General features: G+C 45.1%; 1 protein-coding gene across 1 annotated transcript in view; it reads left to right on the top strand.

The window, feature by feature from the left end:
* sycp2 (synaptonemal complex protein 2) overlaps nucleotides 1–26,678 on the top strand; it is a 67,739-nt gene that overhangs the window by 17,084 nt on the left and 23,977 nt on the right. Inside the window, exons 18-34 of the mRNA XM_090185811.1 lie at nucleotides 368–451; nucleotides 2,345–2,411; nucleotides 2,675–2,726; nucleotides 2,856–2,938; nucleotides 10,144–10,694; nucleotides 10,982–11,146; nucleotides 11,300–11,319; nucleotides 11,456–11,492; nucleotides 13,288–13,361; nucleotides 13,673–13,718; nucleotides 14,072–14,115; nucleotides 14,434–14,491; nucleotides 14,724–14,895; nucleotides 15,372–15,436; nucleotides 15,737–15,919; nucleotides 16,264–16,441; nucleotides 17,227–17,516. Of these exons, the coding sequence (XP_090041937.1) occupies nucleotides 368–451; nucleotides 2,345–2,411; nucleotides 2,675–2,726; nucleotides 2,856–2,938; nucleotides 10,144–10,694; nucleotides 10,982–11,146; nucleotides 11,300–11,319; nucleotides 11,456–11,492; nucleotides 13,288–13,361; nucleotides 13,673–13,718; nucleotides 14,072–14,115; nucleotides 14,434–14,491; nucleotides 14,724–14,895; nucleotides 15,372–15,436; nucleotides 15,737–15,919; nucleotides 16,264–16,441; nucleotides 17,227–17,516 (2,169 nt within the window). The remainder of the gene's footprint in view (nucleotides 1–367; nucleotides 452–2,344; nucleotides 2,412–2,674; nucleotides 2,727–2,855; nucleotides 2,939–10,143; nucleotides 10,695–10,981; nucleotides 11,147–11,299; nucleotides 11,320–11,455; nucleotides 11,493–13,287; nucleotides 13,362–13,672; nucleotides 13,719–14,071; nucleotides 14,116–14,433; nucleotides 14,492–14,723; nucleotides 14,896–15,371; nucleotides 15,437–15,736; nucleotides 15,920–16,263; nucleotides 16,442–17,226; nucleotides 17,517–26,678) is intronic.

Raw genomic sequence — 26,678 nt, 5'->3', positions numbered from 1 at the left:
CAAGGGGGCCAAATACTTTCGCAAGGCACTGTAACTATTTTGTGTAACTGACAGTCAATCTCTCACTGTCAATGGGAGATTTGAGTAAAAATTCCAGATGCACTTTGCCATTACATAGATATTGCAATTCTCACCCTAACACATCGATACCAATGGGAGACTAAGTGAAAATTCAACTTAAATTTAAGTAAGGATTTTTCCCTTAGAGTAATGTACTTGAGACTAGATGGAAGCTAAACCCTCCTGTAGCATAGGCAGCAGCACTGAGGGGGAAGTCCTAACACCAACGCCAGTTGAAATATCTCTCGTATATGACAGAGTGGAAGTTGGGATTTGCTCCTAAAAGTTTATTATTTTTTTTCCCCAGATGGATGCGGTGGTTGCTCTATCACAGAGCAAAGCTACCAAGCAGGACACCAAAGCTGGACCTGTGGCAGAGAAATACCGCAGGGTTGGTCTGGTCTTTCTCCTAACTGTTAGGAGTGGTAGTACAACGGATAGTAGTTTTTAATTGATAATCGTACTAGTAGCTGTAGCAATAGTTGTAGTAAGTATGTTCTAGGTAGCCTTGTCCGTGCCAGAAAGGCTACTGTCCTCTGGGCCAATCTCCTGTTCCTGTAGCATGCGTCAGCTTTATGTACAAGTCCACCGCCTGGACAGTACGCTCCTAATAGTAGTGACATTGCGATATTCCAACAATGGTAATATTGGAGTAATTATTATACATTTTATAGCAGGGTTTCTGTTAGCCGGCAATTACCGGCTTTTGCCCCCCTAAAAATAAATGAAAACTGTTGCTGGCCAAAATGACCGGGAGGAAGAAAATCCCATTGCAAAATAATGCTTTTTATTCATTAATGGAAATTGATACACCGTGATCCATTGGATGCTAAAGAAATGAGCGCATGGAAGTCAAAGCCTATAGGCCAATGGAGCATTAGTTCTGTAACTTTAATTGCTCTTTCATACTGAGGATTGGTGATTATCAACGGGGAGATTGTTGGAACGATTTTCAAAATCGATTACGGTGAGAAACTATAGATTTAATATATAATTATTTGCCTCCCAAGTGGCGCAGCATCGCATTGCTTGAAGCGTCACTACAGACCTGGGTTCGATCCCAGGCTGTGTCACCACAGGCCGCGCACAGCGTCATTAGGGGAAGGTTTAGCAGGGGGGGCTTTACCTGGTTCATCGCGCTCTAGTGACTCCTTGTGGGGGGCCCGGGCGCCTTCAGGCTGACTGCGGTCATCAGTTGAACGGTGTTTCCTCGTTGGTGCGGCTGGCTTCTGGGTTAAGCGGGCAGGTGTTAAGAAGCGCAGTTTGGCGGGTCATGTTTCGGAGAACGCATGACTCGACCATCGCCTCTCCCGAGCCCGTTGGGGAGTTGCAGCGATAAGACCAGATCACAATTGGATATCACACAATTGGGGAGAAAAGGGGGTAAAATACCCCCCCCCCCCCCAAAAAAAAAAATATATATATACTGTGTATATATCATGTTTTAAATATTCTCATTTGCAGTGGATGTAAAAAATAAAATACAAAATCCTACATTTCTGTGCAGCAGGCGAGGTACTCCTATGTGTGCTCAGGCGCTTGCGCTCCCTCGAAATTATCAGGACAGAGAAACCTGACACATACTCATTGCTTACATGGAGCACTCCAAACAAACAAAAAACAAATATTGTAAATTATGGTTATGAAATAAACTAAAACTTCTTTCTCACAAGTGTAGCAGGTTGTGAACTCTGCAAACAACGTTTCCACTCCGAGAATGAGAATGATACATGATGGGTATATTTACTACTGGTGACATGTAATGGGGAATTGGTTCAAAAAAAAAATATCCACGGGCAAGCGATTCACACAATGAATGTGCAAGAATTGTCTTAACATTTTAAATTCTACTCAAGAAAAATTATACTCACACCCCCCTCTTTCTAAGTTTAACAGAGATTTGCATCTCTCACATATGGAACCGCTGTCAGGTGCGCTGTTTTCCTGCAAATTGCATTTATTGGCTGCTTCCTTACTTGTTCTGTTAAGATGCATTATCATCATCTAAATCAGATTTCTGTCATTTTGAGCACCGTAGGTGGACGCCATAATGAGTTATGCACCCAATGCATATGGGTTCGGTAAATTCCTCAAATGGCCGGTAAATTAAAATCTTCCCGGTCAAGTTGTCCGGCGCCACATTATATATAGCTATGGTTGTAGTAGTAGCATCTGTAGTGGTAATTCTATAAGTCTATCATTATTAGTTGTAGCTGACTAACGAGGAGCAGTAGCAGGAGGTAGTAGCAGTAGTTTAATTATTGTACCGGTACTCGTCTTGCAGCACATCCCAGTGGACAAAGTGGTGGAGATGGTCCAAACTGACCAGGCAGAGGAAGAGGAGCTTCTTGGTACAGTTCCTTCACACTTTATATACTGTATACAATGACTGTGATATGGTTGTCCTAACTAAATTGAATGCACTGACTATTTAGTCGCTCTAGATAAGTGTCTGCTTAATGACAACATGTCATTTAAAAACAAATGTAGATAGGTTGTGACAGTCACTTGGGCATTTACATTTTCTCTGTAATACATCTCCCATAAATGTAACATAAATGTAATGACTGTAAACACACCGTTTATTTCCCTTTACCCTCATTCTATCTAACAGAGAGCAGCATTGTCCCTGACTCCCAGCCTACCATGAAAACAGAGAGTACTATGTAAGTACATGGTCTCTGTCATTCAAATTACAATTGATTTAAAATCTGATTTTGAATCAGACATGTTTACTCATAGAGGAGCTTTTAGACCGTGTGTGCGTGCGTGCATCTCTGTGTGTGTTCGAACAGATTCTCCCACTGGAGGAAAGTGTCTGTATCTGAGATGCTGCTGCCGGTACAGAGAGGCTTCCAGAAGGCACTGCCCAAACCAGGTAATCTGCCCCAAGAACTTCCTCCTCCCAATCCCCTACAGTATTCTACAGTTATTTTCACAACATGTACAGGACCTATTTAGTTTTTTAAAAAGAGTTCAACTTCAAATAAATACTTTTAGAATTATAAAAATGTTGATAGGAATACAGTATGTAACTGAATTTAGATTTATGAGCATTTATGAGTAGGTAGTTAGGTAAGCTTTAGTAATCGCCTTACTAAATCCACACTCATCAACAGACTCATAACAGTTGCTGCTATTACTGAAATGTCTCATGAGAACCATGCATGCACAGTGTCTCCAATAGACTTTATTCACGCTGTGGCCATTGTTGATTGACCGACCATGTTCAGCTTTTGCGGTGGAGTTCAAATGTAGGCTAAGTCGTTTTTGTTCTCCTTAAAATGATCACAAGTATTGCATCGTACGTAGGCTACATCTTTGAAAACAGAAGTGTTTAAAATTATTATATATTTTTTTTTTACCCAAAGTGGATTTCTGTTTTTTCATTGAAAAGTGTTTATTGTTCTCTTGGTCTCATCAGAGCTTTTAAACAAAATATTATATATATATTTCTGCATGTTGCTGCGTTATTGAGGTCATGTTAATCAGGTCTTTTGATTGAACTAGGGCTGGGCGATATAGCCCAAATATAATATTACAGTATTTAAAAAAGTAAATATAGACTGTATTACAGTATTATGCTTTTGAATAATAAAAGTTAAATATTTGCTTTATCAAATGCATTTTATTGGTCACATACACGTGTTTAGCAGATGTTATTGCGGGTGTAGCGAAATGCTTGTGCTTCTAGCTCCAACAGTGCAGTAATATCTTAGAAGTAATATCTAACAATTACACAACATATACCCAATACACACAAATCTAGTGCAGGAGTGGAATTAAGAATATAACAATATATGGACGAGCAATGTCAAAGCAGCATAGAATAAGATACAGTAGAATAGTATACAGAATATACATATGAGATGGGTAATGCAAGATATGTAAACATTATTAAAGTGACTAGTGTTCCATCTATTAAAGTGGCCAGTGATTTCAAGTCTATGTATATAGGCAGCAGCCTCTATGTGCTGGTGATGGCTATTTAACAGTCGGATGGCCTTGAGATGGAGACTGAAAAACAGCTTCTCGGTCCAGCTTTGATGCACCTGTACTGACCTCACCTTCTGGTTGATAGCAGGGTGAACAGGCAGTGGCTCAGGTGGTTGTTGTCCTTGATGATCTGTCTGGCCTTCCTGTGACATTGGATGCTGTTGGTGACCTGAAGGGCAGGTAGTTTGCCCCCAGTAATGCATTGGGCAGACCGCACCACCCTCTGGATTGCGGCTGGTGCAGTTGCCGTACCAAGCGGCGATACAGCCTGACAGGATACTCTCGATTGTGCATCTGTAAAAGTTTGTGAGAGTTTTAGGTGACAAGCTAAATTTCTTCAGCCTCCTGAGGTTGAAGAGGCGCTGTTGTGCCTTCTTCACCATACTGTCTGTGTGAGTGGACCGTTTCAGTTTGTCAGTGATGTGTATGCCGAGGAACTTGGAGCATTCCACCTTCTGCACTGCGGTCCCGTCAATGTGAATAGGGAGGTGCTCCCTCTGCTGTTACCTAAAGTCCACAATCATCTCCTTTGTTGACATTGAGTGAGAGGTTATTTTCCTAGCACCACACTCACAGAGCCCTCACCTCCTCCCTGTAGGCTGTCTCTGTCATTGTTGGTAATCAATTCTACTACTGTTGTGTCATCTGCAAACTTGATGATTTGAGTTGGAGGTGTGCTTGGCCACATAGTCATGGGTGAACAGGGACTACAGGAGGAGACTGAGAACGCACCCTTGTGGGGCCCCAGTGTTGAGGATCAGCGAGGTGGAGGTTTTGTTTCCTACATTCACCACCGACCTTCACCACCTGGACTTCCCGTCAGGAATTCCAAGACCCAGTTGCATAGGGCGAGGTTCAGACCCAGTGCCTTGACCTTAATGATGAGCTTGGAGGGTACTATGGTGTTGAATGCTGAGCTATAGTCAATTAACATTATCCTTACATATGTATTCCTCTTGTCTAGATGGGATAGGGCAGTGTGATGGCGATTGCATCGTCTGTTGATCTATTGGGGCAGTAAGCAAATTGAAGTGGGTCTAGGGTGACAGTAAGGTAGAGGTGATATGATCCTTGACTAGTCTCTCAAAGCACTTCATGATGACAAAGGTGAGTGCTACGCGGCGATAGTCATTTAGTTCAGTGACCTTTGCTTTCTTGGGTACAGGAACAATGGTGGCCATCTTGAAGCATGTCGGGACAGCAGACTGGGATAGGGAGAGATTGAATATGTCTGAGGACGCAGCTAGGGATGCCGTCTGGGCCGTTAGCCTTGTGAGGGTTAACGCGCTTAAATGTCTTACTCACGTCGGCCACGGAGAAGGCGAGCCCACAGTCCTTGGTAGCGTGCCGCATCGGTGGCACTGTTATCCTCAAAGCGGGCAAAGAAGGTGTTTAGCTTGTCTGGAAGCAAGACGTTGGTGTCCGCGACGTGGCTGGTTTTCCTTTTATAGTCCGTGATTGTCTGTAGACCCTGCCGCATACGTCTCGTGTCTGAGCCGTTGAATTGCGACTCCACTTTGTCTCTATACTGATGTTTTGCCTGTGATTTGCCTTGTGAAGGGAATAACTACACTGTTTGTTTTCTGACATATTCCCAGTCACTTTTCTATGGTTAAATGTGCTCGTTCACACTTTCAGTTTTGCACAAATGCTGCCATCCACGGTTTCTGGTTAGGGTAGGTTTTAATAGTCACAGTGGGTACAACCTCTCCTATACACTTCCTGATAAACTCAGTCATCAAATCAGTGTATTCGTCAATATTATTCTCGGAAGCTACCCGGGAACATAGTTTGCGTGATCAAACAATCTTGAAGCGTGGATTCCGATTGGTTAGATCAGCGTTGAATAGTCCTTAGCACGGGTACTTCCTGTTTGATTTTCTGCCTATAGGGAGGGAGGAGCAAAATGGAGTCGTGGTCAGATTTTCCGAAAGGAGGGCTGAGGAGGGCCTTATAGGCATCTTGGAAGTTGTAGTAACAGTGGTCGAGTGTTTTGGCAGCGAGAGAACTACAGTCGATATGTTGATAGAACTTCGGCATCCCTTTTCTCAAATGTGCTTTGTTTAAATCCCCAGCTACAATAAATGCAGCCTCAGGATATGTTGTTTCCAGTTTGCATAAATTCCAGTGGAGTTCTTTGAGGGCTGTCGTGGTATCAGCTTGAGGGGGGATATAGACGGCCGTGGCTATAACCAATGAGAATTCTCTTGGGAGATATTACGGTCGGCATTTGATTAGGTGGTATTCTAGATTGGGTGAACAAAGGTACTTGAGTTACCTGTATGTTATCACAATTACACCATGAGTCGTTAATCATGAAACATACACCCCCACCCTTCTTCCCGAAAAAATATTTATTCCTGTCTGCACGATGGACTGATGAATTCAGCTGGCTGGACCGATTCGGGCAGTATATGCTGAGAGAGCCATGTTTCCATGAAGCAGAATACGTTACAATCCCTGATGTCTCTCTGGAAAGAGACCCGCGCCCTGAGCTCGTCAACTTTATTATCCAGAGACTGAACATTAGCGAGTAATATACTCGGAAGCGGTGGGTGGTGTCCGTGCCTCCTAAATCAGACTAGAAGACCACTCCGAGTACCTTTCCTTCACCGGCGATGTTTTAGGTGGGTTTCAGGAATCAGTTCAATTGCCCTGGGGGGTGCGAACAAAGGATCTGCTTTGGGAAAGTCATATTCCTGGTGTTGATGCTGGTGAGTTACCGCTGCTCTGATATCCAATTGTTATTCCTTTATGTAATAACACACAAACATTTCTGGTCTAACAATATAAAAAAGAATACATCAAAATGAGTAGTGCGTGACCCTAGGGTGGTAACACATACATTCTAAGTGATTTCAATGGGTCATTCTCCATTCTGATTGTTTTATGCTGTTCAATTCAACTTCAAGCCCCCCGAAAATGCAGCATTTATCAATTTCTGCATTTCCTGCACTCATTTGAGATAATTTCCACACTGCCACGTAGGGTTGCACGATATGGGCAAACAATCTAGGCCTTATTTTTAACCAAATGTTGCAATTTGACTTGCGATTTAGAGCCTACACCATCACTGGTATTATCAGGCTGTTTAGCTAATTACGTTTGTGCTGACTCAGTAATTTTATTAGCTAGCAAGCCAACTAACTAGCGATTAGAATTAGTGGCTAATAAGATTTAGGCTCAACTTGCTAAGAAAAAACAACCTAGCTGTTTGCAGATGTAAGAAACACAAACATAGTGTAGGGTTGTCCCCGACTAAAATGAATCTTGATCAACCAAGAGTCATCTGTTCTTTCAACCAATCGATTGGTCAACGTTTTTAAACTTGTATTTTTCCATATATATCATGTGTGTTTTTAATTTCTGACTGAAAGGTTAGAAAGTTACTCTGCTGGTATCTTGTCCCAGTTTATGCCCTCATTTGTAATGCAAACCCGGGCGGTAGTGTGTTTTGGGTCATTGTCTGCAATTGGAGAAGAAAAAAAGACATTTAGCCTAACAGCCAACATTAGGTACAATACTAGAAATATACATGTAAATAGGCTTAAACATAACACAATATTGCTGTAATCCTACCTTGAAAGAAATGTGGTGAATTATTATGGAACACATAGCAGTCCATAAGGTGTAGGCTACAATATTTGATGTACCTTTTTCTTTGTAAATAGTTAAATTTACCATCAAAAATCTAATTGGCCTGGTCCCTGTGAGTCCACCAAATGCACTGTTTTCTAACTGTCACGCCCTGACCTTAGAGATCCTTTTTATGTCTTTATTTTAGTTTGGTTAGGGCGTGAGTTGGGGTGGGCATTCTATGTTTTGTTTTTCTATGATTTTCTATTTCTATGTTTTGGCCAGGTATGGTTCTCAATCAGGGACAACTGTCTATCGTTGTCTCTGATTGGGAACCATACTTAGGTACCCTTTTTCCCACCTGTGTTCGTGGGAAGTTGACTTCGTTTAGGGCACATAGCCTTTGAGCTTCATGGTTTGGTTTTGTAGTGTTTTATTTGCCGTCATTTTGAGTTAATAAAGAAAATGTACGCTTACCACGCTGCACCTTGGTCCAGTTCCTTCAACCACATCTGGATGGAATTACTATGGGAATAAATATCACTGAATAACAGACACATTTGAATAAAGTAGGCTAATGAAGGCAACACATTGTTACTTACTGAAACTCCCAAAGTCATCCAATTGTTATAATAGGATTTGAAGCAATATTGAAGCAATATTCTACCCACGTGTGGTCAACTATTTCAGCATAATTTTGTGCTGCTCTGAGACAAGCATGGGGACTGGTCTTGATAAATCAATGAGATTTTTATTTTCACTGAATTGCCGTTTGGTATTGGTTAGCCTACAATGCATTCCTGAATTCAATCGCTTTAGCCGACATGTTGAGGTTTATTAATCTCTTGAGGTTTATTCACGCTCTCCCTCTCTCCCTTATTCTCTGTGCTGGCTCACACCTCGTCAGTAGCCCCAAGGCTCTCATTCCAATGCACTTCCTACATGATAAGCCATACATACTGTACTAATGCTGTACATGCGTTGGCCTAGGAGAATCTAGAACAGCCCCGCTCTGTTTTAACTTTGTCCAAAGATGTTAGATTATTCAAAGTAGGCACCCTTTGCCTTTATGACAGCTTTGCACACTTTTGGCATTCTCTCAATCAACTTCATGAGGAATACTTTTCCAACAGTTTTGAAGGAGTTCCCACGTTTGCTGAGCACTTGTTGGCTGCTTTTCCTTCACTCTGCGGTCCAACTCATCCCAAACCATCTCAATTGGGTTGAGGTCGTGGAATTGTGGAGGCCAGATCATCTGATGCAGCACTCCATCACTCTCCTTCTTGGTCAAATAGCCCTTACACAGCCTGGAGGTGTGTTTTGGGTAATTGTCCTGTTGAAAAACAAATTATAGTTCCACTAGTAGCAAAACAGATGGGATGGCGTATCGCTGCAGAATGCTCTCATAGCCATGCTGTTTAAGTGTGCCTTGAATTCTAAATAAATCACAGACAGTGTCACCAGCAAAGCACATCACACCTCCTTCATGCTTCACGGTGGGAACCACACATGGAGAGATAATCCGTTCACCTAGTCTGCGTCTCACAAAGACACAGCGGTTGGAACCAAAAATCTCAATTTAGGATGTCCATTGCTCGTGTTTCTTGGCCCAAGCAAGTCTTTTTTTGTTGTTGGTGTCATTTAGTAGCGGTTTCTGTGCAGCAATTCAACCATGAAGGCCTGATTCACACAGTCTCCTCTGAACAGTGTTGAGATGTGTTTGTTACTTGAACTCTGAAGCATTTATTTGGCCTGTAATTTATGAGGCTGGTAATTCTAATGAACTTATCCTTTTGCAGCAGAGGTAACTCTGGTTCTCCCTTTCTTATGGCGGTCCTCATGAGAGCCAGTTTCATCATAGCACTTGATGGTTTTTGCGACTGCACTTGAAGAAACTTACCAGGATTGACTGACCTTCATGTCTTCAGTAATAAATATGTTGAAATGGATCCAAATTCTGTTTCTTTCTTCAGTACTTTTTAAATAGGATAGATGCTATGGTATAGGTTGAATGTGGTAGTCTGCCTATAACCAGCCTGAGTAGGCCTATAACTCCATTCCTATTCTATTTAGAGTTTAGAGAAATCAATCTAATTGGAAATGAACCATTATCAGGCTGGTTAATGTGATACATGTCTGTTGAATTTGATAAAATCCACCCGCCTCGGCCCCGCCCTACCTACTCACCCAGTCAGGAGCTGCAACTGCATTGCGGCCATGGCATACTGCATACTTTTTACTAAATGGTACATACTAAATTGTGTGCGACGATAAGTACATAGTATGCAGTTTAACTATGTAGTACACTAGCATGGGTATTCGGACACAGACAATATCATTCGATTTGAAGAACTCAGAAGAACATTGCTCATGCATTTTCATTGCCGTCTGCCATGGTTTTAAAAGACGACCCGTTCATTAGCTACCTGCACTAGCCGTTTATGTTAGTGTTCATCTGTGAATAAGGTCTACATTGAGGTTTTACTGAAAGTGTTTCTCTCCGGTCTCCAGAACTTGAGAACGTAGAGCAACAGGAGCGTCCGTCATCGGCCCAGAGAGGTTCTGGGTCGGTCCCTGGGTCAGCAGTCAGCCACAAGCAGCTCCACGCCCAGCTCACCCAGCGCCTGGAGGAGGTCCTCCGCAAGAGGGACCGGGGTACTGGGCCCGAGGAGCGAGCTGGAGTCCAGATCAGAGTGCCTGAGGAGCGAGGTAGGCCACAGGACCGAGGGTCCCGAGAGCGAGCTGGAGCCCAGGGAGGAAGCGGGCCTGAGGAGCAAAGTGGAGCCCAGGGAGGACGAGGGCCTGAGGAGCAAGATGGAGCCCAGGGAGGAAGAGGGCCTGAGGAGCGAGGTGAGCCCACTGGGAGAGGTGCCAAAGTGTCACGGCAGGATGCAGGAAGGCCTGGTCAGACCAAGGGGAAACCTAAGAGCCAGAAGTCTCAGGAAACTGAAGCCACCCCAGGGAAAGCCCCTGTCAAACCCACCCCAGCTAAAGATATACAGGAGAGGGCAACACCTAACTCCAAGGTTAAGGCTACTGGGTCAAACTCCAGTAAAGACAAGGTGAGGATATAGAGTGTTAAGAGCAATTGAATAGGAAATTGAGCTTGGCGCAAAGCTGTTTGAATACCCCGTCCCAGTCCGAGTTGGAGCTTCCTTATTAAATGGAGGCAGTGAACTGTAGCCAATGGGTTGCACCTTGCTCCCTTGCTTTTGTACAATGGCACAGTAGTATAACCATTCCATAGCATTGGTCTATCAGTGTCTCAAGTTTAGTAGTAGTAATAGTATATTGGAGTTATAATAACAATAAAACACCCTTTCTCACATGTTCCCCTCATCCTCTGCAGAGAGAGGAGGTGGTGACGGGCACCATGATGAGGTTAATCTCCAGCCACTACGAGAATAGCACATCATCCACCACCATTAAATCCCCTGTAGAGTCTGTCCCTCGCTGGCCCCTTCCACCCACCAACAGGTACTGCAGCAACAGGTACTGCAGGAAACAAAACCAAGTGAACATATAACATGGTAGAATGATGTGCAGAAGTTTGGTCTAGCGCAGCGGTTCCCAAACATTTCCTTTCCGGGTACCACCAAATCACTGTCAAAAGCTCTTGAGGACAACCATTTGCAAATTCGTGTATATCTTTTAACAAAAAATGTAGAGTCAGTTTCATCAGAGAATGTAATAAAATGCCTATTACAGATGGATGTTAAACTATTTGCATTGTGAAAAGCACTACACACTCCCTTCCCCCGGAGACCGGGGTTCAATCCCTGGCTGTAGTGTAATAATTACAATTTTCTTTCCTTTGTGGTAGATCTGTTTTGGAGAAGAGTTGGTTGCCGCCATCGATGGTGAGTGCCTGAGCTGTTGTTTTCTGATTGATAAACAGAATAAGTAATATTCATTTTAATTGTATGAATTTAGGTAGCAGAACGTGGTAGCAGACCGAACAGCTACCTCTGGTAAGAAGTGGGGTGGTGGTGTGTGTCTATTTGTCAATAACAGCTGGTGCGCGATGTCTAATATTAAGGAAGTCTCGAGGTATTGCTCGCCTGAGGTAGAGTACCTCATCATATGCTGTAGACCACACTACCTACCAAGAGAGTTTATCTATATTCTTTGTAGCGGTCTATTTACCACCACAAACCGATGCTGGCACTAAGACCGCACTCAACGAGCTGCATAAGGCCAGAAGGAAACAAGAAATTGCTCATCCAGAAGCAGCGCTCCTAGTGGCCTGGGACTTTAATGCAGGCAAACTTAAATCCATTTGACCTAATTTCTACCAGCATGTCACCTGTGCAACCAGAGGAGGAAGAAAAAAAAAACCTCTAGACCACCTTTACTCCACACACAGACGCGTACAAAGCTCTCCCTCCTTTTGGCAAATCTGACCATAATTGTATCCTCTTGATTTCTGCTTACAAGCAAAAACTAAAGCAGGAAGTACTAGTGACTAGTAAGGAAGTGGTGAGATGACGTGGATGCTACGCTAGAGGACTGTTTTGCTACCCCGCAGATCCTCAACACAAGGGCCCGTCGGGTACGTGCTTGGTCCCCTCCTATACTCCCTGTTCACCCACGACTGAGTGGCCAAGCACGACTCCAACACCATCATTACGTTTGCTGACGATACAACGGCGGTAGGCCTGATCACAGACAACGGTGACACAGCGTATAGGGAGGAGGTCAGAGACCTGGCAGTGTGGTGCCAGGACAACAACCTCTCCCTCAACATGAGCAAGACAAAGGAGTTGATCGTGGACTACAGGAAAAGGAGGGCAGAACACACCCCTATTCACATCAATGGGGCTGTAGTGGAGCGGTCAAGAGTTTCAAGTTCCTTGGTGTCCACATCACCAGCAAACTATGGTCGAAGCACACCAAGACGGTTGTGAAGAGGGCATGACAACACCTATTCTCCCTCAGGAGACTGAAAAGATTTGGTATGGGTCCCCAGATCCTCAAAAGTTCTACAGCTGCACCATCGAGAGCATTCTGACCGGTTGCATCACCGCCTGGTATGGCAACTGCTCGGCATCCGACCGTAAGGCGCTACAGAGGGTAGTGCATATGGCCCAGTATATCACTGGGGCCAAGCTTCCTGCCATCCAGGACCTCTATCCTAGGTGGTGTCAGAAGAAGGCCCCAAAAAATGGTTGAAGACTCCTGTCGCCCAAATAATAGACTGTTCTCTCTGCTACTGCATGGCAAGCGGTATCGTAGGGCCAAGTCTATCTCCAAAAGGCTCCTTAACAGCTTCTACCCCTAAGCCGTAAGACTGCTGATCAATTAATCAAATGGCCACCTGGACTATTTGCATTGACACCCCCCTTTATTTTTACACTGCTGCTACTCGCTGTTTATTATCTATGCATAGTCACTTTACCCCTACCTACATTACCTCAACTAATCTGTACCCCCGCACATTGACTTTCATTTATTTAGTAAATATTTTCTTAACAATAAAAAAAAAAACTGCATTGATTGTTAAGGGCTTGTAAGTAAGCATTTCACAGGACGGTACCCGTTGTATTCGGCTCAAGTGACAAATACAATTTGATTTGGAGGATTTGTTAGGGTTGCATAAGACGTGTTTTCCCCTCATGCGTTCACAAGCTAGTGCCTGAATTCTCTCCCTCATAGGTGGGAAGGGCAAAAGCACCGGGATATATGAAGTCCTACACTAACTCCAAGAAGCCCTCTGCAGAACAACAAGGGTATTTATTTTTGTCCAGTTTCATTCAAATTATCCCCGTGCTGCAACACAACCAGTGTATCTTATATCTGATAACCCATGACAACTTGTCTGAAAAATGAATTTAGCTAAATCTATATTTCGGGGGATTTGATTAATCAGGAATTTTAATCAGGACATCCTCTATTCAAATATCATAGAAACTGACCTATTTTTTTTAGACAAAATAATAATTGTTTTATTATTTTGTCCTGATCCCATGCCTAAAATGTTGATTCTTATTTCCTGTTTGTGAATGGTATTGTTGATTTCATCCATTGTTTATTTGTGTAGAGATGACGTCTTTGCGTTCAAAGTGGATACATCTATGACCACTGGGGTAAATAAATATATATTTGATCTACGTAAATCCAATTAATGAATTAGGCTTACTATTTGTTAGCAGACTTGGGTTCAAATACCTAAGCTGTGCTGGTTTGAGCTTGCCTGTTGCAATGGAACCAATAGAAGCATCCCCAAAGTGCAAACCCACCCATCTAGCACTCCAGGCAGGCTACAGCAAATACTTGAAGCATTTGAAAGATTTAAAATAGCATTTGAACCCAGGCCTTTTCAATTGGTTCCATCGCAACAGGCAAGCTCAATCAAGCACAGCTTAGATATTTGAAATGATTCCATATAGTATTCTCATGCACAGGTGGATGATGGTTTCTAATTCTCTGCTCTCTTTAGGGGGAGGGGAAAATGTCCTCGGACACCTCTGCCATTGATAGCAGGTAGGAGCTATTTGAAGGCAGTACTCATTTGGTTACATCTGACTGGGGCTCTCTCAATTAGTCTTTCCTTGATTCCTTGTATCCTTTCTTCTTGCCTCCTTCTCAAAACTCATTGGAGAAGACATGGGGAGGGACCTTGGGGAGATTCTCTTACAATATGGTTGAGATGGAGTCAAGGAGATAGGATGTTAGGAATCAAGGACAGATTAATTGAGAAAGACCCTGGGTCTCATCTGTGTTGTAATAGTGTCTTCTAGTGTTGCGGTAAATAATCCCTCATGTCAATGTGATGTGATTCATTGCCGTTTTTTCCCCTAGTGCTACTCACAACTCCTGGGCATTCCCCAGCACTGCCAAGAAGGGCCAAGCAGTCAAGGTATGGAGGCAAACACTAATTGACACAATATGATGGGGGAACTTTTGAATGGAGAGATGGAGATTGCCTCCTTTTGTGTGTGTGTGTGTGGTTCTCTTATCTCGGTGTGTGAAGGTGTCTGTACTCTTGTCGTGTGTGTGTGTGTGAGACTGTGTGTGCGCGTATGTATACATTTGTAAACCTGCGTATGTGTACCCATGTGTGTGTGCACCTCACTGAATTGTCGCTGCAGTCCCAGGTAGCAGCTCCGCGGCGCCACGTGAAGAAGCACCTGTTCAGCGACACAGACACAGACGCCATGATGGAGATCAGCTGGCTCAAAGAGTCCAGCAGGAAGCCCAAGCCCAAAGTGATCGACTACAGCCGTCAGCCCCGGCTCCACCCTCCTGCCCCCAACACCACATGTACGCTCACACGATACGTCACTTAACCTTTCCACACTACTGAGCCAAACCTAACCGAGCCAAGCCAAACTGTATTGGGCTGGCCTGGTTAAGCATCCACCATAGTTGCTGGAACTGTGCTGGAAATTTAAGGACAATGTGAAAAGAATAAATCCAAGCCAGCACCGTATGGTTTGGTCCTATAGTTTTAATCAGTCTGTGTCTGTTGCGTTGAGTGAACTCACTAGTCAAACATAGCCTACACCCTTTTAATATTTTTATTTATTTAACTAGGCAAGTCAGTTAAGAACAAATTCTTATTTACAATGACGGCCTACTGTTGAACAGTGAGTTGACTGCCTTGTTCAGGGTCAGAACTACATATTTTTACCTTGTTAGCTCGGGAATTCAATCCAGCAACCTTTCGGTTACTGGCCCAACACTCTAATCACTAGGCGACCTGCCGCTACCTTATCTCTCTCTCTTTTCTATTTTAGATGAGTCCCCAGACTTACCACCTAGCTCACCCAAGCCTGTGAAGGAGAAAGCCAAGCCAAAGAAGGTGAGACTGACAATCCAATGGTTTTAAATCAACGAGGGGGAATCTCAATGAGCTAGTGCACACTTCGGGTAGAAGGGATGGGGAATCGGAACCAGCCTTGTATCTTGAAACCTTAGAATCCAAAGTGAGTTAATCAACTTTTCATCCTTACTACTGCTCTGTTGCAACCTAGAAATAGGATTCCTAAAATGGGCTTCCACATCCAAATCAATGGGTGAGTGATGGGTGGAATTGTACTTGTATGGTTGTATCAGTCAGCATTGCCTCTGTCGGCCACAGTGTGTCATGCTCGCCTTTCAGAAGAGACAGAGGGTGAAGGAGAGAAGTGTAGAGCAGAAAGAGAACCGTGGAGCGGCACTGGTGGCGGCAGGGACCAGTCAAGCAGCCAGGAGGCCCCAGAGAGCCGCCGCCACCAACGCCAAGAGCTACAGGGAGCCCGACAGCGCCAGCCAATCAGAGACTGAAGAGCCGCCAGCTCCTAAGGTCCTGCTTTCTTCCCTCACACATATGCCCTTTCCCCATGATTAGGCTCTATTACTGATTTAAATAGAATAATGAAATAAAGTATTCATTAAATAATATAGGCAATGTATCTCCGAGTTCACGTTACGCTTCTTCTAGACATAATCATTTTTTGGTTGGTAGTAAGTAATAAAGGTGAAATCAGTTACATTGTTATATTTTAGTTTAGATGGCAGACTAAAATCAATCAGATCACAATACATTTAGTTGCTGTGGAATAAATAATGGATAGTTGTTTTTTTTACCACTTTTTACATGACCAACTTGTAATAAAAGTATGTTATGGGATTATTTTCTCCCAACAGAAGCGATCCATCGGACCAGCGGAAAAGATTGAGAAGGTTTGCCAAGAGGCTGTCGAGGTGAAGAAGAAAAAAGCAACCACCCCGGCCAAGGAACAGACGAATGTACCGAAAGAGTCTTCTTGGGCTGCCCGGCTGGCCTCTTTCAACCCTTCCCCGCCTGCCATCGAGAGGATGAGAGGTAAGGCAAACCCACGGCAAACCCAGCCCACCTACACCAACCAAGGACCAGTTGAAACTGGTTTTCACCTGTGTATTCTGTCCATATAATGATTCAAATTCTGTGGTTCTGTCTACAATCATTGAAAATAATTATCATATTGTTTTCTTGTTGGCACTATGCAATCGCTGGAAAATGTTCACTTATTCTCCTATTCATTGACATCAATGCATGACTAAGTGAAAATTGGACTTAGTTAGGATTCACCCCTTAGTTATTTATCCCTGGTGCAATCACTTAAAGAAACCTAAGGGCTTAATTCAATATGTTGCACTGAAGATCAGCTCTGTAGTGCAATTTAAAGGTAATTTGCGATTGTGCCTACATATGCAGCGTTTACTGTGAATGCAGTCTCCGCCAACATGGGAACATTGACCTTTACATTTCTGTTCGACAGTAGCGCAGGTCTTCAGGGCTACGGATTGAATCGAACACTAACTTCAGTGTAGTACAGGGGTATTCAAATCTTACCCTGCGAAGTCCGAAGAAATGTTGATTTTCTGTTCTACCTGATAATTAATTGCACCGAGCTGGTATCCCAGGTCTAAATCAGTTCCTGATTAGAGGGGAATAATAATAAAAAGAAGTGGAACTGGCTTCAAGGTCCAGATGTGAATTTGAGGGGTGTAGTAGATATAAAACATATTTACTGTAAGTGGATGAGGAAAAGTATCTATGTACTATTGACCTCGAATACCTTGGCCAGCTGTCTGAGCATCTGCGGTTGTGTTTTGACCCCCACATAGCTGCATCCGAGAGGTCGCTGATAGTCTTACCCCGGTCGCCCCTCACCCCGCAGGGCTCCCTGTCCGCCTCCCCTGCCAGCGGCCCCTCTTCACCCCTTGCCCTGGAGCTGCCCCCCGAACACCCTCGCAGCAGCGCGGGCTTCCAGCCCTCCTCCTTCTACAGCGCCCCTGGGAGGAATAGTGACCGCAAAGCTAAGGATCCCTCTCTCCCATCCCTCCCCTCTCTCCCATCCCTTACTCCCACTGGCAAGACTCCTGGCCTCCGCGCCCAGAGACCCAGTGCCTTAGAGGTAAGATTCAAGGCTGATACTGCACCAATGGGCCTTCTGACACATTTTCAAAAAATAATATATACAGTACCAGTCAGAAGTTTGGACAAAGCTACTCATTCTAAGGTTTGTCTTTATTTGTAAAAAAATAAAAAATAAAAATGGTAGAATAATAATTGACATTGTAGAATAATAGTGAAGACATCAAAACTGAAATAACACATGGAATAATTTAGTGACCAAAAAAAAGTGTTAAATATATTTTCTATTTGAGATTCTTCAAAGTAGGCACCCTTTGCCTTGATGGACAGCTTTGCACACTATTGGCATTCTCTCATCCAGCTTCACCTGGAATGCATTTCCAACAGTCTTGAAGGAGTTCCCATGTATGCTGAGCACTGCTTTTCTTCACTCTGTGCCCCAACTCATCCATAACCATCTCAATTGGGTTGAGGTTGGGTGATTGTGGAAGCCAGGTCATCTGATGCATCACTCCCATCACTCTCCTTCTTGGTGAAATAGTCCTTACACAGCCTGGAGGTGTGTTGGGTTATTGTCCTGTTGAAAAACAAATTATAGTTCCACTAAGCACAAAAAACAGATGGGATGGCGTATCGCTGCAGAATGCTGTGGTAGCCATGCTGGTTAAGTGTGCCTTGAATTCTAAATAAATCACTGACAGTGTCACCAGCAAAGCACCATCACACCTCCTCCTCCATGCTTCACGGTGGGAACCACACATGCGGAGATCATCCTTTCACTTAGTCTGCATTTCGAAGACACGGCGGTTGCAACCACAAATCTCAAATTTGGACTCATCAGACCGTAGGACAAATTTCCACCGGTTTAATGTCCATTGCTCGTGTTTCTTGGCCCAAGCAAGTCACTTCTTATTGGTGTCCTTTAGTAGTGGTTTCTTTGCAGGAATTCGACCATGGAGGCCTGATTCACGCGGTCTCCTCTGAACAGTTGATGTTGAGATGTGTCTGTTACTTGAACTCTGTGAAGCATTTATTTGGCCTGCAATCGGAAGTGCAGTTAGTTGAAGATTTCTGAAGCTGGTAACTCTAATGAACCTATCCTCTCGGGCAGAGGTAACTCTGGGTCTTCATTTCCTGTGGCGGTCCTCATGAGGGCCAGTTTCATAGTGTTTGATGGTTTTTGCGACGGCACTTGAAGAAACTTTCAAAGTTCTTGAAATTTTCCGAGTTTCTCTTTGCTTATTTGAGCTGTTCTTGCCATAATATGAACTTGGTCTTTTACCAAATCTTCTGTGTACCACGCCTACCTTGTCACAACACAACTGATTGGCTCAAACGCATTAAGAAGGAAATAAATTCCACAAATTAACTTGACAAGGCACACCTGTTAATTGAAATGCATTCCAGGTGACTACCTCATGAAGCTGGTTGAGAGAATGCCAAGAGTGTGCAAAGCTGTCAAGGCAAAGGGTGCCTTCTTTAACAAATCAAAATATATTTGAGATTCTTCAAATACTTTTTTGGTTACAACATGATTCCATATGTGTTATTTCATTGTTTTGATGTCTTCACTATTATTCTACGATGTATTACATTTTTTAAATAAAGAAAAACTCTTGAATGAAGTGTGTCTAAACTTTTGGCTGGTACTGTACAGTCGTGGCCAAAAGTTTTGATTATTATACAAAAATATACATTTTCAAAATCTGCTGCCTCGGTTTGTATGATGACAATTTGCATGTACTCTAGAATGTTACGAAGAGTGATTGTAATTAATTGCAAAGTCTTTCTTTGCCATGCAAATGAACTGAAGCCCCAAAAAACATTTCCACTGCATTTCAGCCCTGCCACAAAAGACCAGCTGACATCATGTCAGTGATTCTCTTGTTAAGATGTAAGTGTTGACGAGGACAAGGCTGGAGATCACTCGATCAGGCTGATTGAGTTTGAATAACAGACTGGAAGCTTCAAAAGGAGGGTGGTGCTTGGAATCATTGTTCTTCCTCTGCCAACCATGGTTACCTGCAAGGAAACACGTGCCGTCATCATTGCTTTGCACAAAAAGGGCTTCACAGGCAAGGATATTGATGCCAGTAAGATTGCAGCTAAATCAACCATTTATCGGGACATCGAGAACTTCAAGGAGAGCGGTTCAATTGTTGTGAAGAAGGCTTCAGGGCGCCCAAGAAAGTCCAGCAAGCGCCAGGACCGTCTCCTAAAGTTGATTCAGCTGCGGGATCGGGGCACCACCAGTGCAGAGCTTGATCAGGAATGGCAGCAGGCAGGTGTGAGTGCATCTGCACGCACAGGGAGGCGAAGACTTTTGGAGGATGGCCTGGTGTCAAGAAGGTCAGCAAAGAAGACACTTCTCTCTAGGAAAAACACCAGGGACAGACTGATAATCTGCAAAAGGTACAGGGATTAGACTGCTGAGGACTGGGGTAAAGTCATTTTCTCTTGATGTATCCCCTTTCCGATTGTTTGGGGCATCCGGAAAAGAGCTTGTCCGGAGAAGACAAGGTGAGCGCTACCATCAGTCCTGTGTCATGCCAACAGTAAAGCATCCTGAGACCATTCATGTGTGGGGTTGCTTCTCAGCCAAGGGAGTGGGCTCACTTACAATTTTGCCTAAAAACACAGCCATGTTTAAAGAATGGTACAACACATCCTCCGAAAGCAACTTCTCCCAACCATCCAGGAACAGTTTGGTGACGAACAATGCCTTTTCCAGCATGATGGAGCACCTTGCCATAAGGCAAAAGTGATAACTAAGTGGCTCGGGGAACAAAACATCAATATTTTGGGTCCATGGCCAGGAAACTCCCCAGACCTTAATCCCATTGAGAACGTGTGGTCAATACTCAAGAGGCGGGTGGACAATCAAAAACCCACAAATTCTGACAAACGCCAAACATTGATTATGCAAGAATGGGCTGCCATCAGTCAGGATGTGGCCCAGAAGTTAATTGACAGCATACCAGGGCGGATTGCAGAGGTCTTGAAAAAGAAGGGTCAACACTGCAAATATTGACTCTTTGCATCAACTTAATATCATTGTCAATAAAAGCCTTTGACACTTATGAAATGCTTGTAATTATACTTCAGTATTCCATAGTAACATCTGACAAAAATATCTAAAGACACTGAAGCAGCAAACTTTGTGGAAATGAATGTGTCATTCTCAAATCTTTTGGCCACGACTGTATATATATATATATATTGTGGTAAACAGTGCAGTGTTGCGTGAGCTTGCAGAGATGACCACAGAGACAGGGAGATTCTAGTCAGAAAACATGACTTTTTTTGGCAACAAAATAAACATAAGTTATTTGGTTAAGTTTGGCTCTGTCCTTAGATTTGGCTCCATGCTTCCGGGAGCTTCGTTCCCTTCCATAGGCTCACTCCTTGCCTCTCTCTGTAGAGGGTGGCAGCATTGCTGTGCTGGGCCCCCAACCTGTGGATGACCGAAAGAAAATTGCTGTAATGACAGGAACCAGCTTGTGACGCGGTCATTTGTGCCCTTACCTCTTACTGTCTACACAAGGGCGGCATGGTCAGTGTTTAGAGTGAACTTCCTCCTGAGGTGGTAATACTTGAGGGTGTCCAGTGCCCACTTCACAGTGAGGCACTCCTTGACAATGGAGTAGTTCTCCCTCGGGAGGAGCTTCCTGCTGACAAACATGATGGGGAAACTCCTCTCCTCCCTGCTCTTGAGACAAGACGGCCCCTACCCGTGTGAGACGCGTCTGTCTGGACCAGGAGTCTTCGGCGACGAGTACCAGGTGCTAACAACGCGCATCCTTCAGGGCCTATAAAGCTGCCTCTGTGTCATCCGTCCATCGCACCCTCTGGGGTAGGCGTGCCTTCGTTATGTCAGTGAGGGGAGAAGTTATTGGGGCAGAGTTAGGTACAAATCGACTGTAGTAGCCTGGTAATCCCAGGAACGACTTCACCTGCCTCTGGCCATTCCCTAATGGCGGCAAAAAAAAGCCTATTTGATAGCCCAGGTACTCCACCTTGGCGTAGTCCAGCTTGCACCTTTGGGGGTTCGCGATCAGCACATCCACCGCCTGTAACCTTCAGAGATGGGACTCCCAAATGTCACTGTGCACGATTATATCATCCCAATAAGCAGCAGCCTACTCACAGTGCGGGCGCAGGACGCTGAAAGGTTGCTGGAGCCCTGTTCCTGCTGGACCGCCGCCCTCTGGGCTTCTGGTATGTCTGTTTATGCACTTTTTCTCCAGTACGTGTGTGGATATGATGTTCCACGAGATCTGTGCACCCCGGCACCTCAGAAAACACGGCCGTATTCTGCTGGACCAACTCTCAGAGCGCTTGTCGTTGGGGCGGGCTGAGGTCTTCCCCCATTTCGACAGAGGGTGGGTTCTGCTGTGGCCAGGTCCATGTTTCTCACAGCGCTTCTCATGCGTGCCACTTCAGTAGGTTCACATGGTAAAGCTGGAGGGGTTTCCTCCCCGCCCGGCGGACCTTATAATTGACGTCGCCTACCTGCTCAACGATGTCACAGTCAGGAATTTGCTCTCCTTTGTGGGGATCAGCACCAAGACCTTCTCACCCAGGTGGAACTCTCGTGGTTGGGCCCCCCGGTTGTATACACGTTCCTAAGTGCGTTGCGCCTGGGATATGTGCTCCCTCACCACTGGCCAAATCGCCTTCATCCTCATGTCCTCCACATGTTCCACCACGCTGCAAGGGGGGGGGTTGGTTGGTCCTCGCAGACCTCCTTGGCTAGGCCCAGCAGTCCGCGGCCATACATAAGCTCAAAGGGGGAGAACCCAGTGGACACTTGGGGTACCTTGCGAACATCAACTGGGGCAGCAGCTGGTCCCAGTTCCTTCCGTTTCTCTCGGTGACCTTCTTCAGCATCTGCTTTAGGGTCTTATTGAAGCGTTCAACTAGCCTGTCTGTTTGTGGATGGTACACACTGGTCCTCACCTGTTTGATTCGTAAAAGATTGCAGACATCTTTCACTACATGAGACATGAACGCAGTGCTCTGGTCCGTCAGGATTTCTTGCGGAATACCCACCTGGCTGAATAAATGAAAGAGCTCCCGTGCGATACCTTGCGCTGCCGCCATGCGTAGCAGGATCACCTCCAGATACCAGGTGGTTTAATCCATGATTACCAGGATGTATTGGTGTCCCCTTGCGGTTTTCACCAACAGACCCAGCAGATCCATCGCCACCTGCTCAAAATGGCACCCCTATAATGGGCAAGGGAACCAAACGGTTTCTATAATGTGCCCTCGGAGCAGTGATCTGGCACTCCTGGCAGTTACGGCAGTAGTCCTCCACGGTGCGCCCTCCAAGTGTGCCCTGAGCAGGTGGGTGTGGGTGAGCTGCAAGACAGTTCTAACATACTGGGTGGGTATGAGTAACAAGTCTTTCGTCTCCCCATTTGTACTTTACGACCTGATAATAAATTATGCTTGATGGTGAAGTGGGGGTAGCGCCACTCATTTACCCTGGTTGATAGTGCGCTGTCCACCGTGACTACCTGGTCCCTTGCATTCTGAAGGTTGGGGTCTTCTAACTGGACAATCCCGAACTGTCACGTGAGGATTCCCGTGTTGGGTGGTCCGTCGGGTGCCTCCATCTCCATAAAGGGGAGCCTGAGGTCCTCCTTGGACGATGGCTCGCTTCCCGGTGCGGGGTTGTCTCCCTCCTCCTGGTACGACTCAACCCCAGTGGACAACTCGCGCAGCAGGGAGTGGGTTGCGCAGGCGACCGTCCTTTTTCCTCTCCTTCCTACCTCGCTCACGTGCCTCCCCAGGGTCCCTCCTCCACAGTGCCTGGAAGAGAGGTCAATCTCTACCGAGGAGAAAGGGACTAGGCAGGTTAGGAACAGCCCCCACTCGCATCTAGCACTCCCCGCTTGGGGTGGTTATCCGCACCGGCACGGTTGGGTACCTCGTCGTGTCCCCATGTACACATGACACTGTCATCTCCTCGTCCCCCGGTTCGTCTTTTCCCTCTCGTGTGAGCCACTGCGGTTGGGCCAGGGTTACCATGCTGCCGGAGTCCAGCAGAGCGCTGGTGTCGACGCCATTGATTCGTACTGGAACAATTTGAGGGGTCTGCGCCGAACAGGAGGTGACATAACTCTCCATCCGGGTCTACCCGGAGCTGGGGGGATGCGGAGGGCATGGACTCCTCCCAGCCAGGGCAACAACATGCAACGTGTCCTGGCTCACCGCACTCATAGCAGCACCTCAGATCTAGGTCCAGCAGTGGATGTTGTCGTCGGTTTGGGTCACCCTCCCGCTTCACGGCCGGTTCTATCCGGGAGCCCTTCAGCCCCTCTCCTCTCTGTGCTTTTCTTCCTCCTCCCCGAGTCCACTCTTCATCCGGGCCTCTTTTAGCAGGTTCTGGTGGGTTTCCACCGCGGTCAGCAATTTCCTTATCTTGTAGGGGAGGGCCCGAAGATAACTATCCAGGGCGACCTTATCGATTATTGGGCTGGATGGTACTTTGGTCAGTAGCCAGCCCTTGGCAAGGCGCACCAGGTTGCTCATCTGGGCACGGGGGGAGATAGTGGAGTCAAAGTCCCAGTGTTGGACCAGTTGTGCACGGCGTGCGTGGCTGAATCTATAACGGCTCAGGATCTCACGTTTGAGTCCCTCATAATTTGCCATCTGGTCGGCGTTCAAGTCGATGTAGGCCTTCTGGGCCTTCCCGGAGAGACAGTGTGCCAAAAGGCTAGCCCGCTTGGGCCATCCTTCCTTCTGCTCCATCCTCTTGAAGGTGCACAAATATATCTTCACGTCATCTTCCTCTAGACTCCTGAGCCATCCCACCCTTCAACTGGGCTACCTCCGTTACCAGTCTGAGCTTTTGTTGGCGCTGCTCCTCTAGCGCCTGTTGCTTCTGCTGGCTGAGGATAAACTGAGCCACCAGTTCCTCCATGTTAATTTCGGTACGCTTGACCCTGTTGTGGAATATCTTTAGTTAAATATTTGCACAGATACCGGAACTTGTGAATTCAATTTAGACTTTATTACAGATGTAACATAGCCAAGCCCTTCCATGGAAAATACTAAATTATCATATTACAGAGTCCTGCCTTTATAGTATTCTGTCTTTGCGTAACGTATAGAGTCCCCTCCCTCTATATGAAAATAGCTTCCCTTGACCTTTCTCCACCATTATCTTTCCATCTCAGTTCTTGATGGTTAGCGCCCGCATTTGACAGCTGTATAGGTTATAATGGTAGCGGGGACCTGGTTCTATATGTTCCATTCCTTATATAGCTCAGCTCTTCAAAGTGGACAGTCTAAACACTGCCTGCTAATATTGGAGTCATGAGTTGCGCTACCACAACCCCACGGCGCCCAAAGCTACGGAGTTGCCCGCATTCTCCACCGTATCTGGTAAACCGCAGGGTGTTTGGGTTGAGCGTGCAGAGATGAACACAGAGACAGGGAGGTTCTAGTCAGAAAACACAACTTTACTAGTCAACAACAAAATAACTTAGGTTTGGCTCAGTCCTTCTCAGATTCGGCTCCTTACCCCCGGGAGCTTCGTTCCCGTCCGTAGGCTCACTCCTTGCCTCTCTCTCGGTTTTCTTTGCGGTGTGCCATGGTGCTCCCTTTATGTGGCCTGCACAACTGGTTGGCACTCTCCCCTAATTCCCTCTACTTTGGGCCATCAGTGTCAGGGTGCCCAGCCAGCCCGTGTACTCCCAGCAGCGGGAGGCAACATTGCTGCACGTACCTCCCCTCTGTCACCAAACCCAAGGGCAGACCTCCAGGGATACCACAAAATAAATATATTCTGTTCATTGGGATTTCTGTTTGTCTACAAAAATAAACAGTTGGAGAAATGGATAGATTTTCTTCCCACAATCGACAGAAGTTGAATTATTCAGTCAAATAGTGAAGGAAAAAACTTTGAGGTGGAATTTATAGGTGTATTTTTTACTTGATAGTTGTTGAATTGAGGAAGTGTGACCGTAGCCCGCGGAAACAATTCACATGTCAATTCCCCCCATCCCTATTGTGTGCTGTGTGTGTAGCTGGTATTGGTACGAACTGAACGTAGCCATGTTGCACGATAGTATTGAAATGTTTTGAAAACTGTAGATCGAACTGTAGGCTATGGCTGTGATTCTTTCTCGCTGCCGAAGATATTTTACTATTACTATTTTACTATTTACTACAAGTCACATTTTAATGAGAATGTCTACTACTGTTGTGACAGATGTGATTCTACTGTAGCGATGGGCTATTCCTCATCATTTGGGATGAATTGATTTTCTCGTGAAACCTTAAGAATTATTTTTTTACAATTTTGCTGTAAGTAGGTGTGATAATCTTTCACTACCTTTTTTAAAACCTCTTCGGGATCGGTGTCCCTATACCGGGACAGTTGAGCTAACGTGTGCTAATGTGATTAGCATGACAGTTGTAAGTAACAGCAAACTTTCCAGGACATAGGCATGTCTTATATGGGCAGAAAGCTTAAATGTGTGTTAATCTAAACTGCACTGTCCAATTTACAGTAGCTATTACAGTGAAAAAAATACCACACTTGTTTGAGGAGTATGCACGACAACAAACTTATCATGGCAACTGGTTTAATACATTCACCTCTGAAGGTAAATAATGTACTTACATTTGAAGTCGGAAGTTGCCATACACTTAGGTTGGAGTCATTAAAACTCGTTTTTCAACCACTCCACAAATGTCTTGTTAACAAGCTATAGTTTTGGCAAGTTGGTTGGGACATCTACTTTGTGCATGACAAGTCATTTTTCCAACCATTGTTTACAGACAGATTATTTCACTGTATCACAATTCCAGTGGGTCAGAAGTTTACATACACTAAGTTGATCGTTCCTTTAAACAGCTTGGAAAATGCCAAAAAATGATGTCATGGCTTTAGAAGCTTCTGATGGGCTAATTGACATCATGAGTCAATTGGAGGTGTACCTGTGGATGTATTTCAAGGCCTACCATCAAACTCAGTGCCTCTTTGCTTGACATTATGGAAAAATCAAAAGAAATCAGCCAAGACCTCAGAAAAAAAATTGTAGACCTCCACAAGTCTGGTTCATCCTTGGGAGCAATTTCCAAACGCCTGAAGGCACCACTCATCTGTACAAACAATAGCACACAAGTATAAACACCATGGGACCACGCAGCCATCATACCGCTCAGGAAGGAGACGTGTTCTGTC

The sequence above is a fragment of the Oncorhynchus mykiss genome, chromosome 9 (genome assembly GCF_057628025.1).
Source record: "Oncorhynchus mykiss isolate SJ-2025 chromosome 9, ASM5762802v1, whole genome shotgun sequence".
Taxonomy (NCBI): Eukaryota; Metazoa; Chordata; class Actinopteri; order Salmoniformes; family Salmonidae; genus Oncorhynchus; species Oncorhynchus mykiss.
Note: the sequence above shows the minus strand (reverse complement) of the source record. Positions and strands in the feature narration are given on the sequence as shown.